The sequence below is a fragment of the Caretta caretta genome, chromosome 9 (assembly GCF_965140235.1).
Source record: "Caretta caretta isolate rCarCar2 chromosome 9, rCarCar1.hap1, whole genome shotgun sequence".
NCBI classification, from domain to species: domain Eukaryota; kingdom Metazoa; phylum Chordata; order Testudines; family Cheloniidae; genus Caretta; species Caretta caretta.
The window spans coordinates 61,892,397-61,907,150 of record NC_134214.1 but is presented as its reverse complement, the minus strand read 5'-3'; the positions used below and the strand labels follow the sequence as shown (position 1 = coordinate 61,907,150).

Below are 14,754 nucleotides of genomic sequence, written 5' to 3'. Positions count from 1 at the left end.
CCAGTACAGGTACATGGTGGGAGGGGGGCTTCCTGTAGCTTTACCGAGGGACGCTAAAGTCTTAATGTTTAAATTTACTGAGACTTTTTGATTACTTTAGTGAGGAAGAGGGAGCATATAAAGTTTGCTTAATTCCTTGACTTCTGAGGAATTTCTCTGCCACAGTACACACTGTCTTTCACACAGTAGTCTCTTACCTGAGGGGTATTTATTTAGCAATGGCAGACTCCTAGCTACTGCTGTGGGGCACCTAATGAGAAAGGATCCTTTCCATCTAAGGCCTTGGCAGCATCTCTCTGTGTCAGGATCACCTACACGCACCTGGTTTTTTCTCACTTCTTCCTTTAGGTGGCCCTATGCAAAGACTGCAGAGGCCATGAAGGAACTTGGCTGCAAACACGTGAACAAACACGTAGGTGAGATTCATGTGGATGTGAACAACAAGCTGGTGACAACCAGTGCCTTCATGTGCAACGCCCCAGTCCATGAGGTCTATGATGGTATTGGAAAGATGATCAAAGAAGTGCTGAAACTTGCCTGAACGCCTGAATACAGAACATGTTGGAAAATAATGGGAATCCAAGTCTTCTGAAATAAACTTCAGATACATATCGATGGAGAGCAGCCACTGAGAGTGGGCCACTGCTCTCCTTCTCCCTACACCCTTGAGCCGCGAAGCTTATTTCTAATATCACTAGGCCCTTTCCCATTGGACCGCTGCTAGCTACCAAGGAGGGAGAAATCTAGACCAGGGGTTCTCACAACAAAAATTTTGGTGGCCTCAGAGTGCGGCCACCAACTCTCACTGGTGGCTGCGTGGACACTTTTTTCATAAAATACTTAATTAACTTTAGGAAAAACAATTAAATATGCACAGATCCACATCCAAATCATTATAATGTGTATTTGTAGGGTTTTTTGGCAGACTCAATAACAAAAATAATGCTGTCTCCCCCTTTAACCCTTCCCCCCCACCCTCCATCCACGGCTTAGTGGGTCCTGGGGCTTGCTGTGAAAAGTGATATTCGTATATTTGTTAATATCACAGCATACTTAGTAGCTACCTGGGAGGCTATGAAAAGTGATAAGTGATATTAACAAACATGGAAGTATTACTTTTCACAGATAGCTAGTAAGTCTGCTGGCAGAAGTGATACTTCCATGTTTGTTAATATCACTTTTCTCAGAAAGCCCCAGGACCCATTAAGCCCTAGTTGGGGAGGCGATGGTGGGATGGATGCGGGGCCAGGGGAGGCAGCAGGGGCCTGGGGCGATGGGGGTGGGTGATGAGCCCCACTGTTGCATGGCCAGAGCCAGGGCCTGGTGTCTGCTGCCATGCAGCCAGGGCTGGGGCTCAGTGCCCGTGGCCAGAACCCAGAGCTATGGACAGGAACTGCATGGCTGGAACCAGGCATCGGAGCCCGCTGCCATACAGTCAGAACTGTCATTCAGCGCCCATGGCCAGTGCCTGCCGCTGCACAGCGAGAGACCAGAGTTGGATGCTGGAGCCCAGGAATGCATGGCTGGATCCAGGAATCAGTGCCCACCCTGCATGGCTGAAGCCAGCACTCACTGCTGCACAGCCAGGGCCAGGGGTTAGCACCTGGGGCCAGCTGCTGCCACCATGTGGCCGGAGCCCTGGAACAGAGCTGTGGGTCAGCGCCTGCTACTGTGCAGCTGGGGCAGGGGATCAGTGCCAGGGGCTAAGGCCACATGGCTGGAGCCCGGGGCCAGCACCTGCCACCGCACAGCAGGAAATAGGGGCCAGAGGGCAACTGAAGCTCCATGGCCAGAGCCGGGGGTCAGCACCTGCTGCCCTGTGGCCAGAGCCAGGGGTTGGCACCCAAAGCCCCATGGTTGGAACCCACTGCTGTGCAGCTGGGGCTGGGGATCGGTGCCTGTGGCCAGCGCCTGCCATGGCACGGCTGAAACCCAGGACTGGAGCTGGGGGCCAGCGCCTGCTGCTTCTAGTGGCCTGACACGTAGCAATTGTCATTAGGTGGCTATATGGCAGAGGAGTTTTCTGGGTTGTTCCAGACTCCGAGGGATTGACCTGAAACTTCCATCAGTTTATCTAAAGTCCTAGAATTTTGATACTAATGAGCTTTTTTCCCTTCTGAGATATGATGCATCTTTGCCAACATATAAAGGGGTGTCACACACAAACATAATGCTTCAGTCCCTCGGAAACGGCATGTAATGTAAGCTTTGAAAGTTTCTTAGACATGCGGACATAGACAGTAAAACCTCTAAGGAGGGAGCTATTTCCTATCAAAACTTCATTTTTGACTTTTTCTGTGGAACTTGGAAGCCAACCCAAGAAAATGTGTGCACAAAGCTCCATCCTCAGAGTCCATCATTCTCCTCCTCATCCAGGCAAAGTTAGACTTCCCTAGTCTAAATCCCTTTCAGTCATCTATGGTTGGGAAAGAGTATTTAATTTTTAGATGACTTAGATTCCCTCGAAAGACACTGCGGGGCTTGTATTCCCAAGAGACCCTAACAACACTGATAACTAGAGATGAGCTGGTATTCATTATTCATTATTCAAAAACGTGTCATTTCTACTGAATAAAATTACAAATATCATATATATGCTGGCCTCTGTTTGATTGAACACCAGAATTTATTTTTGTATTTCACATTATATTAATGAATACTGTGCATTGCATTGCTTTGCCTTTGCTCCAGCAGAATGGGGATGGAGGGAACTACCAGTTACATGCCCTGTGAAAACAATCAAGGCAAGAAGCTTAACCGGTGACCTGATTACAGTCTATAGCAATGGGCCTGCACCATTGTTAGAATTTCTTTTGTGCTACAGGAGACAAACCTAGTATAGACACACACACGATTCATAGAAACAAATTCAAATAATACAACCACAAACTGGCCTCCCAGAATGTGGTCAAACATACACCCCCACTTAGCTAGCACTTCTAGGGGTATCTTAATTTCTTTAGCCAACTGGTGAATGGACAGCCACAGTTAGAGAGGTCCTGACTTAGCAGATCCAAAATGATCCCCCATAAATCTGGTCTTGAGAAGTGCTGCACATGATATAAAACCGTAGATAAGCTTCTGGAATTTTGGTTGCTTTCTGCTAACTAAATATTTTCCACTTATATAGCAATCTGCATTCCAAAGGATCCTGGAGTGCTTTGCAAACTAGATACATATGGCACCCTCTGAAATGCAACCATCTCTGGGGAAGAGGATGACCCAACCTGCAAACAAGACACAGCACCACAGTGGAGATGAAGGGAGATTTTGGCCAAAGATCACAGGGCCAAACCTCTGCTCTCATTTAAACTGCCTTTAATATCCATGCAGACCAGACAGGACCTCAATGTCATAACGTGGTGCAGCCCTCCTCCCTGGACAGACACTAGTCTGTTGTGACTGGACCCAACCTCTGATTCCTACGTGCTCTTAAGCTAAATGGGTCTGATCTGACCTTGGTCACTGTTCCTAGCTCTGAGTCTTTAAGGCACATTCCCAGGCACAGGCCTCATGTCTGAATCCCTTCCTTGGGATGTGGGACTCTGCAGCCCGACACTTTATCCCTGAAACCAGTGTCTCGGCCCTCCTGAGCCCACAGTTGTTCATACACATTAGATATGAGTTCCACCATTCTGAGCCTGATTAACCCTTTCAGGGGCTAGATGGCAGGCAAGCAAGGAGCACAGGCTTAGCAAATGAATTTCTTATCTACAGATGCTTTTAACCTTGAAAGCACTAGAGAATTACAGATTTTTGGGAAAAAAGAAATGAGTCCTAAATGCACACCCTGAGTCTGATCTCACCCTTCCTGCGAGTCCTAGGTTTGACCAGAATCCATAGGCTAGACAGTCCTTCCTGCCTTTCCTCTCCTTAGCCTGGTCATCTGGCATGTGGTAGTGGTCTGGCCCCTGGCTCGAAAGCACCCATCTTTGCCCCCTTTTTGCCCATGTGTTTCATCTAGAGGAATTCCAGGCTCCAGCTCCACAAGAGGCTTCTGGGTAGACAGTCATTCAAAGTCAATGGCGCTACTGATAGAAAACCCATTGTTCCACTAGGAAGTAAAGAGTCATTCAACTTTGATGGCCCTTAATGGCTCTCTCATTGTTAGCCCTCCTTGAAGTGTCCTACAGCCCAGCGTGAACAGGACAGCGTCTAGAACAGATAGTCTTGTCAGGGCCAGGTTGGGTTTCAGCACAAAGTGGGTGCCTTAATCCAATATGGAGGTTACAAGTAAAGGGAAGCCCACAATGAAGGTTACAATCAGAAATGGTGTTCACAAAACAAAAGGGAGTTCACAGTTTGACACAGACGTATGCCCAATATGTCACACTCCACGTTTAAGGCCTCATGCAAAAACCCTAGTATTAAATACCATGACGCTATGCATGGATCTCAAGGGAACTGCTAGTGGCCAGAGTGAGCTGTATGGAGACCCTGTGCCTCTACAGTCTTTGCTCTCCAAGTTACTCTCTAGCATACAGAAAGCAGGAGTCCTCTCCCACTAGCCCCGGAATCGCTCTCTGTGGGGTGCAGGAGATCCACAATGCAGTAGGCTTGGGTACCAAAGTTCATCCATGAAATTATAAAAGGGAAACATTTATGTGGAATATCATGCTAGGGATGAAAAGTCCAAAGCAGTGAAAAGAACTAATCCATGAAGAGAAAAAGTTATAAACAAGTTTTATTGGGATACAGAAAATAATTAGCGCCAATGGATATAACAAATGAACACAGTATTTCCCAAAACAGAGTGCAAAATCAGGCCAGAGGATAAAATACTGATAACAAATCAGTGTGTACTTCAGGAAGGGTGATGACAGAGTTCACCATCTGCAATGCATCTTCTATACCAATTCACTGCACTGGGACTCTCCCATTGCTAAAGTGAAACACCTCAAATTCCCACACTGGGCTAAATCAAAATTAACTTAAAAAGTCTCAGATACATGCATCTCACTTTCTAGGCGTATGCTACAGACAAATAAGAACCCATTCTGCAATTGGCTCTGAATGGATGGACCCTGCATGAAGCCCCTTTGAAGTCAATGGGTCTCTGCATGGGCACAGGGTCCACCAGCATGGATCTGATTGCAGGATCAGGGCCTAAGTATGTGCCAGGAACAGATTTTGATCTGGGTTTCTGGGATCAATCTCTGGGATTGGTTCCTTCTTAAAAAGTACATTTTAAAAAATATTTCCTGTTATTCATGAAAGTCTATTCCCCTGCCTTTTTGGAAGCAATTAAAAGGGGAATGAAGTTATCACATTGGAACATGAAAACAATCAACAAACAAGTCAATATTTACCCTACACCCAGAATGCTACCTGAGATCATTTAAAAATTCTGCAATGGAATCAAACATTAGGATATAGACAGTTAAAAATCAGTCATTCAGTCCCACTGCAACCATGATTCTGAAAAATTCTGATGGTGATCCCCCATTTTTCACCCCAGGAGAATGAAGAGGGGCTGGAGAAAAAACAGGTGTACCTACCAACTGTATTTAAAAATTTGAGTAAAAAGAAAAGAAAAACTTCTAGCTACATGCTGTTCATCCTTATAATCCGCAGGAACTCCTGTTCATTCACTTCCCCATCTCCATCCACATCTGCTTCATCAATCATTTCCTGCAGAACAGTAAGGATTCAGAGACCAGATTAGGTGGGCTCAGAGAAGAAGGAATTCATCCCTTCTCAGAGTTTCAGCACAAGGTCTATGCAACACACACTCAAAATAGGGCTTATATGGGACCTAAGCAGTGCATAGCTCTTGTGCTGGATCTCTACAAAGGGGCAAACTGCACTCAGAAGTACATTAAAGCAGATTAGGGGAGAGGAATGGAAAGCAAACAGGATTTTATTCAAGCAGCTTTCACATCCGAAGTATTCAAAGCACTTACCCTATTTCAAGCTATGCATTGGGTAATATAGTGCTGGGGAAGAAGTTCCTGCTGTATTGCAACAGTGAAAATCCAGAGCACTGCAACTCCACTAAGCCACTGGTGAGGACACAGTGAAGAGTCGGAGTTTAAAAGCTGTAAGAAGTGGCTGCAATAGTGTATGGGCTACTGTGCTCGCCCAGAAAAGGGATGTAAATGTCAGACTAAGAAGGAAAAAAAAGATTGCCAGTGGGATTTTTCCTTATCCATTTTGTTATTAAGCACAGATTTCTTTTAATCGTTTTATCAACAAGACCCTCTATGGTCAGAAAATATGTTACTGGTTCTGCTACTGTCCAGGCATGTTGCTCTGAATTCCTGGAGTTTGATCAATTGTAAAATTCCAACTGCTCTGTCTTTACAATGCATTACTGACCTGTGATGATTTTTATATAAATATATACAGTTGAGAAGCACTATGTCAATCTAAGTGGTGCAAAAAAGGAGAATTGCAAAGCCAAATGAGAGTAGCCACATATCACAAATGAAACAATGCTCTCATCAGATGAGATGTAACCATGACTGGCCATGATAAATCATACATCACTTTGCATTGCCCATTCATTGCATAGGAACTAAAAAAAGCGAATGACCCTTTTAGGTATATGGAAATGGGAGAGTTCCAGGAAAGACTCCTAAAGCAAAGAGAAAGGTAAGAAAGGAATGTTCCAGTCTTGTTATCTATTAAGGGAATGATTATTGCTTATCTGCACTAAGTAACAAATAATTTGTCACAGCCGATCCTCTGTGTCAAATCCAATATCCTCCCTCCCTCTCTGGCTAATATTTGATGTTTCAGATGAAGGCAGAAATCCCCTCTCATAATCCCCTCTCCCCACCTATAACCCACACACCTCCCAGGTGTGGTGTTCTGTCCAATTCTAGTAGCACTGAGACCACTTAGGCCTTGTCTACCCTAACAGCTTTTAGCAACATGGCTGTGTCGCCACAGCCGTCCCGCTAAAATGCATGCCGTTTAGCCGCTGTTTGTCAGCTCTCCTGCCAACAAAAACCTTGCACCCAGAACGAGCAGTGTTTGCGTTGTCAGCAGGAGAGCGCTCCTGAAGACAATGCGCTGCTCACGCTGGCACTTGTCGGGACAAAATTGTTTTGTTCAATTGCCAGTGTAGACATAGCCAGAGAGAGAGAGAGAGATTAATGCAGGGGTGGGCAAACTTTTTGGTCCGAGGGCCACATCTGGGTATAGAAATTGTATGGCGGGCCATGAATGCTCACGAAATTGGGGTTGGGGAGCGGGAGGGGGTGAAGGCTCTGGCTGGGGGTGCAGGCTGCAGGGTGGGGCCAAAAATGAAGAGTTCAGGGTACAGGAAGGGGCTCTGGGCTGGGGTGGAGAGAAGGTACCAGGGGGTGAGGTCTCCGGCTGTGGGTGCGGGGTTTGGGGTGCAGGAAGTTGCACCGGGCTGGGATCGAAGTGTTTGGAGGGCGAGAGGGGCTCAGGGCTGGGGCAGGGAGTTGGGACATGAGAGAGTGGCTCAGGGGTGCAGGCTCGGGGCAGCGCTTACCTCAAGCAGCTCCCTAAAGCAGCAGCATGACGCCACTCCGGCTCCTACGCGGAAGCACAGCCAGGCGGTTCTGCTGCGCACTGCCCTGTCTGCAGGTGCTGTCCCTGCAGCTCCCATTGGCCACGGTTCCCAGTCAATGGGATCTATGGGAGCGGCACTTGGGGCAGGGGACAGCATGCGGAGCCCCCTGGTTGCCCCTAGGAGCCGGAGAGGACACATGCAGCTGCTTTTGGGAGCCGCACGGAGCGGCCCCCAACCCTGCTCCCCAGCTGGAGCGCTGGAGTGGGGCAAACCCCAGACCTCGCTCCCCAGCGGAAGCTTGAGGGCTGGATTAAAATGGCTGGTGGGCTGGATGCGAACCACGGGCCATAGTTTTCCCACCCCTGGACTAATGAGTCTGCTCTAAATCCTTAGCTAATAGCCATATGGCTTTCAGCTCATGTGATAGAGGCTCATCCAGTAAGCTCCAGAAGCTCCAGGTTCGATCCCGCCCACCGACGACGGGGGTCTATCAGTGTTACAAGGGGGAGCTCGTTCGGGATTTGAACTGGGAAGTCTCTGAAGCTCAGGACACATTTCCTCAACTAGGGGAAGTATGTAACCCACACACCTCCTGGGTATGGTGTTCTGTCCCATCTAGTGGCACTGAGACCACTTAGAGCAGTGGTCACCAACCTGTCGATCCTAGGGACTCTCCCAGTTGATCGCGATCTCTGGCGGTGTAGCAAGGATGCCACTAAGGCAGGCTCCCTGCCTGCCGTGACCCCATGCACTCCCAGAAGCGGCCAGCATGCCCCCACAGCCCCAGGGAAGGGAGGGGTGACAGGGGTCTCTGTGCGCTGCTGTTCCTGCCTGCAAGCACCACCCCCACAGCTTCCATTGGCCAGGAATGGGGAACAGTGGCCAGTGGGAGCTTTGGGGGCGGTGCCTGTAGAGAGGCAGTATGCAGAGCCACGTGCCCCCGCTTCCCCTCCCAGGGGCCGCAGAGGCATGTTGGCCCCTTCCCGGAGCGGTGTGGGGCCGGGGCAGGCAGGAAGCCTGCCTTAGCCTCGCTGCGCCGCCGACAGGGAGCCGCCTGCGGTAAGTGCCACCCTGCGGGAGGCCGCACCCCAACCCCCAGCCCTGAGCCCCCTCCCAGAGCCAGCACCCCAAACCCCCTGCCCCAGCCCTGAACCTCCTCCCAGAGCCAGCACCCTGAACCCCCTCCCTAACCTCAACCCTCTGCCCCAGCCCGGTGAAAGTGAGTGAGGGTGGGGGACAGCAAGCGATGGAGAGAGGTGGGGATGGAGTGAGCAGGGCAGGGCTTTGGGGAAGGGGCGGGATAGATCCTGGGTTGCCTTTAAATTCAAAAAGTGATCTTGGGCATAAAAAGGTTGGAGACCACTGACAGAGAGAGAGATTGATTAATGAGTCTGCTCTACAGCCTTAGCTAATAGCCATATAGCTTTTAGCTCATTCGGTAGAGGCTCATGCACTAAGCTCCAGAGGCCCCAGGTTTGATCCTGCCCGCCAGTGACCGGGGTCTGTCGGTGTTACACACTCACAAACTAGAGTAGCAACGAGAAGATGCCACTAGGAAGGTAAGACGGATTCAGAACATTGCACAGTTTCCCTAATAGCTAAATTAATCTTCCATGAAACAAAGACTCATGTCAACATTGTGCGAAGGCAAAGAGATGTACATTACAAACCTGCAGCTCCTCATCTGTGAGGTTTTCCCCAATCTCACCAGCCACACGTTTGAGATTTTGGAAAGAGATTTTGCCAGTTCCATTGTCATCAAAGAGCTTGAAGGCTTTCAGAATGTCCTCTCTGGATTCTGGCTCAGACTTAACAAAGAAGCGCAGAACAATGATACGCAAATGTGAAGGGGAACCACCAGCATTCTAATATCCCTTCTCATGCATATTACTAAGAATCTAAGCTAAGAGGATATCTTGGATGGCACCTGGCCACTACGGAGTTCATTTGTTGCCACTATTTAACATTTGCCATTCTCTTTTATTACTTAAGGAAAAGCCATGAACAAAGTTGCAAGAAGAGTATGAGGGACCAGGACTGGAATATCCTAGTAGTGGGCCAATTTAGGACTGAGGTGGATTAGATCTACTGAGGGAAAGGGCAGATGTCAGAGGTGGCACGACAGGTAGGACTGAAGTGTTTCAGTGGGTCTTGCATAAGGATTTCTCTATGGATGCTAAATTGTTCTTGTTTGTTTGATTTATCGCTTGTTTGTTCATGATTGTCTTTAGCAGCCAACCTGGCTTCTCCCCCCGCCCCCTCTTTCTAATATTATTGAATTCTGGTTAGTATTGAATGGGAAATGCTGGACTCTCTTGGGTTTTAAGTTTTCTAAATTCCCATCAAAGCCCTTCATGTTAAGGATGCCCAGGACCTTTGTGGCTAACCTGATTTACATACCATTTTCTGAGTCATCGCATACAAAAAGGAATCAAAGTTGATCTTCCCTGACCCTTCCTTATCAACTTCTGATATAATTTTCTTCAACTCTTCTTTCTTGGGTTCATACCCAAGGGCCCTTATGGACACCTGCAAACATGGAAAATAGGCTGGCAATGCAAACAGAAGCGAAGAGGGGGAGACAATTGAAACCACATCACACACTATGAAAAAAAATGGGGATGGAACCACAAGGTGCTACAGCAAGTCAAATAATAAATGCTAGCAAGGCAATGGACATGACAAAGAGCAGGTGTCGCAGATGGCCTGCACTGCATGTGAAGCAGTTATTCTGGACAAGACCCTGATGTCTTTGACCTTATAAATTTGCTTTTTGGCATTCAGAATTAAAGCATCCAGTTCACAGCACCAATGAATGATACTATACTACACCAAGACCTGAGTCTCTCTACCAATTTTTGAAGTTTCACAATACTCCCCCCTCCCCCTCCACACACACACACACACACACACACAGTTTAAAATGCTTTTCTCTCCTTTGCTTCTGTGTGACAGTCCCAAATACACACAGGGGAAACTGATTTACCAGAAAGAGGAAACAGTGAAACTGACTCTTCCCAAATTGTTGTCAGAAGTGCTGTGTAAACAAATAGAGGGGGGCAGGAATAGAAGAAAATGTTTTTCCTTCTCTAATCTGTTCAATTAGGTCAGACAGAAATGTGACTTTTAAGTGGATAGTGTCCTTTAAATAGTGTATGAGACAGAATTTAGTGTTGGTTAAACATGCCAGATCAACAGCCCTGAAGGCTGAACCTGTTTATCTGGAACATAGAAACAGATACAGAATGGACTGCAGCAGTGCAGACTTCCGTCACCCTGCCTTTCCAATGTGCCTCAAACTTTCCCTGGAGGGACTACCGCTAAGAGGTCTGAGCATGTTCAGTCTGAAAGGTCCATTCAAACTGGCACCTCTGCTGAGATGCCAACAAGATCAATGAATGCCACTTATGGTGTGGTTTTCTCCTGTGATTGGGATACCAGGACTGAGACTCTACAAAATTTATTACACTCTACAAAATGTATGCCATCAAATGGCAATGCCTTTCAGTCACTACTGCCTTGGGTTGGATTTGACCCAGCAATCTGGAAGCGAAACGCACTACATCCCATTCCCAAGCCTTTGAAGCATCTAATCTCCTCAAACACCTACCAATTATAGATGATTTGGGAAATATTTATTGCACCAGTACGGGTTACATACATAGACGGAGATAAAGAATTTGTGTTTCATTTTTACTGCAGTATTATCCGTTAGTTGTAATGAATCACACAAAGTGTATTATGCAGTAGTACCTGGTTTCTGGAAACCTCAGAATAAAGTTCCTACTATATAGACTATGTTATCTTAGTGCAGCAAATGTGAATGCAACAGAAAAGATCTTTACTTTGGATATGAAATAAAGTGGTTTGCATGACAGTGGAAGATTTCTTAGACTCTTACCCACAACCACAAAACTGAGTCTCTGGATCCATGTCCCTGATTTGTCTGGTCAGCTATACCCCAAAGACTGATGTTGGAGAAGAAGGGGGCAGCTGGCAGGGGACCCAGCAGTCAGGTGAGAAGTATGGAGCTGGAGGAAACCCCCTCTTACCAAAACCCCTGAGTTTTCTTGAAATCACAAATTTTAGCATTGAAAGCTACAGCACTAGACCTGTTTTACTGTCTGCTGCTCTAGGCCTTTTTGCAACAAGCACACAGTGTATTTGTGATTTCTTGCTTGCCTTCAAGTCCTTTACGTCGACTGTACCGGTGCCGTCGGTGTCAAGCAAATCAAAGGCCTCTCGCAACTGCTGTTTCTGTTCTTCAGTGAGTACCAGCTTGGGTGCCACCTTCTTCTTCTGGGTCGCTGCCCCTTCCATCACTTTCTTCGAGCTAGAAGCCTTGGAAACATTTGTACAACAAGTTTCAGAGTAGCAGCCGTGTTAGTCTGTATCCGCAAAAAGAAAAGGAGGACTTGTGGCACCTTAGAGGCTAACCAATTTATTTGAGCATAAGCTTTTGTGAGCTACAGCTCACTTCATCCGATGAAGTGAGCTGTAGCTCACGAAAGCTTATGCTCAAATAAATTGGTTAGTCTCTAAGGTGCCACTAGTACTCCTTTTCTATTTGTACAACAAGAGACCAGGTGGATGACTAGCATTAGGGACCCAGACTGCCTGCCCCATCCCATCTCACAAAGGGCACCTCCCAGGGTATGTCTACACTGCATTATAAAACCTGGGTCTGTGGGACCCAAGTCTGTGGACTCAGTGTTTCCAAGTCTACACTTGAGCGTCCACACTGAACTGTAAATTGGGCTTAGAATTGCTGGACCCTGGTCTCACAGCCATGCTAATGCATCCATACTGCACTACACAGACCATCCGACTCGGATCTGTCTCTTGAGTTGCATCCACACTGTGAAATGGCAGGGCTTGGACCCAAGTCTCAGGGAGACTTTGGCCGTGACCCACCCCCACTAGCAGGGCCTAGGACCCAGGTCTAGAGTGCGCTCTTCTTCTTAGCATATGTGCAACATACCTCAGGCATGTGGCCAGGATTCATCACCGAATTTGGTCCACTGGTTGGATCATTAGCTTCCCCCCAGCTTGGGCTGGGTACTGATGGGGAGCACGAGGTGAACGCTGATCCGTGCCCCCCAGAGCACTCACTAACGACAGTGACCGTATGTCCTGTTTTGGCTGGGACTGTCCCCTTTTTAAGCCCTGTCCCGGACATCCTAATTTTTTTGGCAAAACTGGGCATTTGTCCCACTTGCTCTTGCCAAGTGATGATCAGCTGGAAAGGGCAAGCGGGACAAATGCCTATTTTTGCCAAAAACATGGGGAATGCCCCCATAATAAGGTGTGGAAGAATGTTCAGGGGGGAAGCGAGCAGCAACGCCAGCCCTACACGGTGGGGCTTGGGTGAGCAGTGATGCCAGGCATCTTGGGCCAGCCCCACACGGGGCCATGGGGACCGCCTAAGGCCAACCCCACGCATGGGAGGGAAGACCTCCTAGACACCGCATGGTGTCCTGATTTCTCTTTGGGAAATATGGTCACCCTCCTCCTATCACTGACCTGAGTCACAACAATGTGTGTGTGGAGGGCTGGGGCTCCAACCCAAGAGGCAGGCTCAGTGACAGATTACCACATGGGCCATGGGGCCCCCTTGCCAATTTGGCGCACCCAGAAAAATCTCCTTCCACTAGGGTTGCGAACTTTCCAATGGCACAAAACCGAACACTGCTGCCCCACTCCCAGCCCTGCCTCTGCTCCGCCCCTTCCCCAAGACTCCGCTCCTGCTCGCTCCATCCCCCTCCTTCCGTCGCTCACTCTGCCCCACCCTCATTCAATTTCACCAGGCTGGGGCAGGAGGTTGTGGTGCAGAAGGTATGGTCTCTGGGTTGGGGGTGTGGGCTCCAGGTGGGGCCAGAAATTAGGGGTTCAGGGTGCAGGAGAGGGCTCCAGGCTGGGGCAGGGGGTTGGGGTGCAGGAGGAGGTGAGGGCTCTGGCTGGGGATGTGGGCTCTAGGCTGGGGAGGAGGAGTTTGGGGGGCAGGAGGGGGCTCTGGGCTGGGGCAGGGGGTTGGAGTATGGAAGGGAGTGCAAGCTCCGGCTGGGGTCTATGAGCTGGGGTCTATGAGCTGGGACCGAGGATGAGGAGTTTGGGATGCAGGAGGGGACTCAGGACAGGGGCAGGGGATTGAGGTGTTGAGAGGGTGCAAGGTGCAGACTCTGAGAGGCAGTTTGGATGCGGGAGGGGACTCTGGGCGGGGTAGGGGGTTGGGGTGCAGGGGGGGGTGAGGGCTCTGTCTGGGTGTAGGGCCAGGATGAGGAGTTTGGGGTGCAGGAGCGGGCTCCGGGCTGGGCCAGGGGTTGGGGTGCAGGGTCCTGGTGGCACTTACCAGAGCTCCCAGGAAAAGGGCACGAGGTCCTTGCAGCCCCTAGGCACATGGGTGGCCAGGAAGGCTCTGCGCGCTGCCCTTGCGCTTGCAGGCGCCATCCCCCCAGCTCCCATTGGTCACGGCTCCTAGCCAATGGGAGCTGTGGAGCCAGCACTAAGGGTGGGAGCAGCACATGGAGCTTTCCTCGCCACACGTATGTCTAGGGGCCGCACGAACCTGGCAGCTGCTTCTGGGAGTCGCACGGAGCTAAAGCAGGCTCCCTGCCTGCCCTAGCGCCGGGCTCCCATTGTGCCACCGACTGGACTTTTAACGGCCGGAGCTGCCAGGGTCCCTTTTCGACCAGGTGTTCCCGTCAAAAACTGAATGCCTGGCAACCCTACCTTCCGCTGTGGCCCCGGGCTGGAGGAGCTCTCGCTCTCCACCATGGCCCAGGGGCTGCGGCGGGGGTACAGAGCTTCTCGGGGCCACGGGCGGGTCGGTGGAAAGGAGCAAGTGGGGATGAGGCCACGGGCAAGGGGCAGAATGGGGCGGGGCTGTGGGGGAAGGGGCAGAATGGGGCGGGGCCGTGGGGAAGGGGCGGGGCTATGGGTGGAATGGGGCGGGGCCGTGGGGAAGGGGCGGGGCTATGGGTGGAATGGGACGGGGCGGGGCCCTGGCCGAGGCAGCTGGTCTAAGCGGCGGCAGGGGAGCGCGGGCCCAGGGTTCCCTTGCGGCGGCCCCCACTAGCTCCGGCCCAGGGCCTCAGGCGACCTCTCTCCGCCTCTGGGCAGGCTCACCGAGCAGTGTGGACGCGCCCCAGGGACCCGCGGCAGGGTCCCGTATCTCCCCATCCCTACTCACCATCCCGCCCGCTCCCGGCAGGGGCAACAGGCCGACAACAATCCCACCCCACCCCATTGGCTAATCCCGTCCCTACCGG

At 50.0% G+C, this 14,754-nt stretch overlaps 2 protein-coding genes across 5 annotated transcripts in view; one reads left to right on the top strand and one right to left on the bottom strand.

The window, feature by feature from the left end:
• The window catches only part of LOC125642583 (glutamine amidotransferase-like class 1 domain-containing protein 3, mitochondrial), a 19,820-nt gene extending 17,227 nt beyond the window's left edge, over positions 1-2,593 (top strand). The window contains exon 4 of the mRNA XM_048864184.2: positions 349-2,593. Within this exon, the coding sequence (XP_048720141.1) occupies positions 349-541 (193 nt within the window). The 3' untranslated portion in view covers positions 542-2,593. The remainder of the gene's footprint in view (positions 1-348) is intronic.
• LOC125642582 (uncharacterized) overlaps positions 1-14,754 on the bottom strand; it is a 26,153-nt gene extending 11,399 nt beyond the window's left edge. Inside the window, exons 1-5 of one of the 4 annotated variants that reach the window (XM_048864182.2) lie at positions 14,676-14,754; positions 11,669-11,827; positions 9,887-10,015; positions 9,157-9,294; positions 4,659-5,631 (exon numbers count right to left, since the gene is read on the bottom strand). In XM_048864182.2, coding sequence (XP_048720139.2) covers positions 5,545-5,631; positions 9,157-9,294; positions 9,887-10,015; positions 11,669-11,827; positions 14,676-14,732 — 570 coding nt within the window. In that variant the 5' untranslated portion in view covers positions 14,733-14,754 and the 3' untranslated portion in view covers positions 4,659-5,544. Of the gene's footprint in view, positions 1-4,658; positions 5,632-9,156; positions 9,295-9,886; positions 10,016-11,668; positions 11,828-12,467; positions 13,139-14,215; positions 14,332-14,675 lie in introns of those variants that run through there. The other 3 variants (XM_048864181.2, XM_048864180.2, XM_048864178.2) reach the window with 3 other exon arrangements.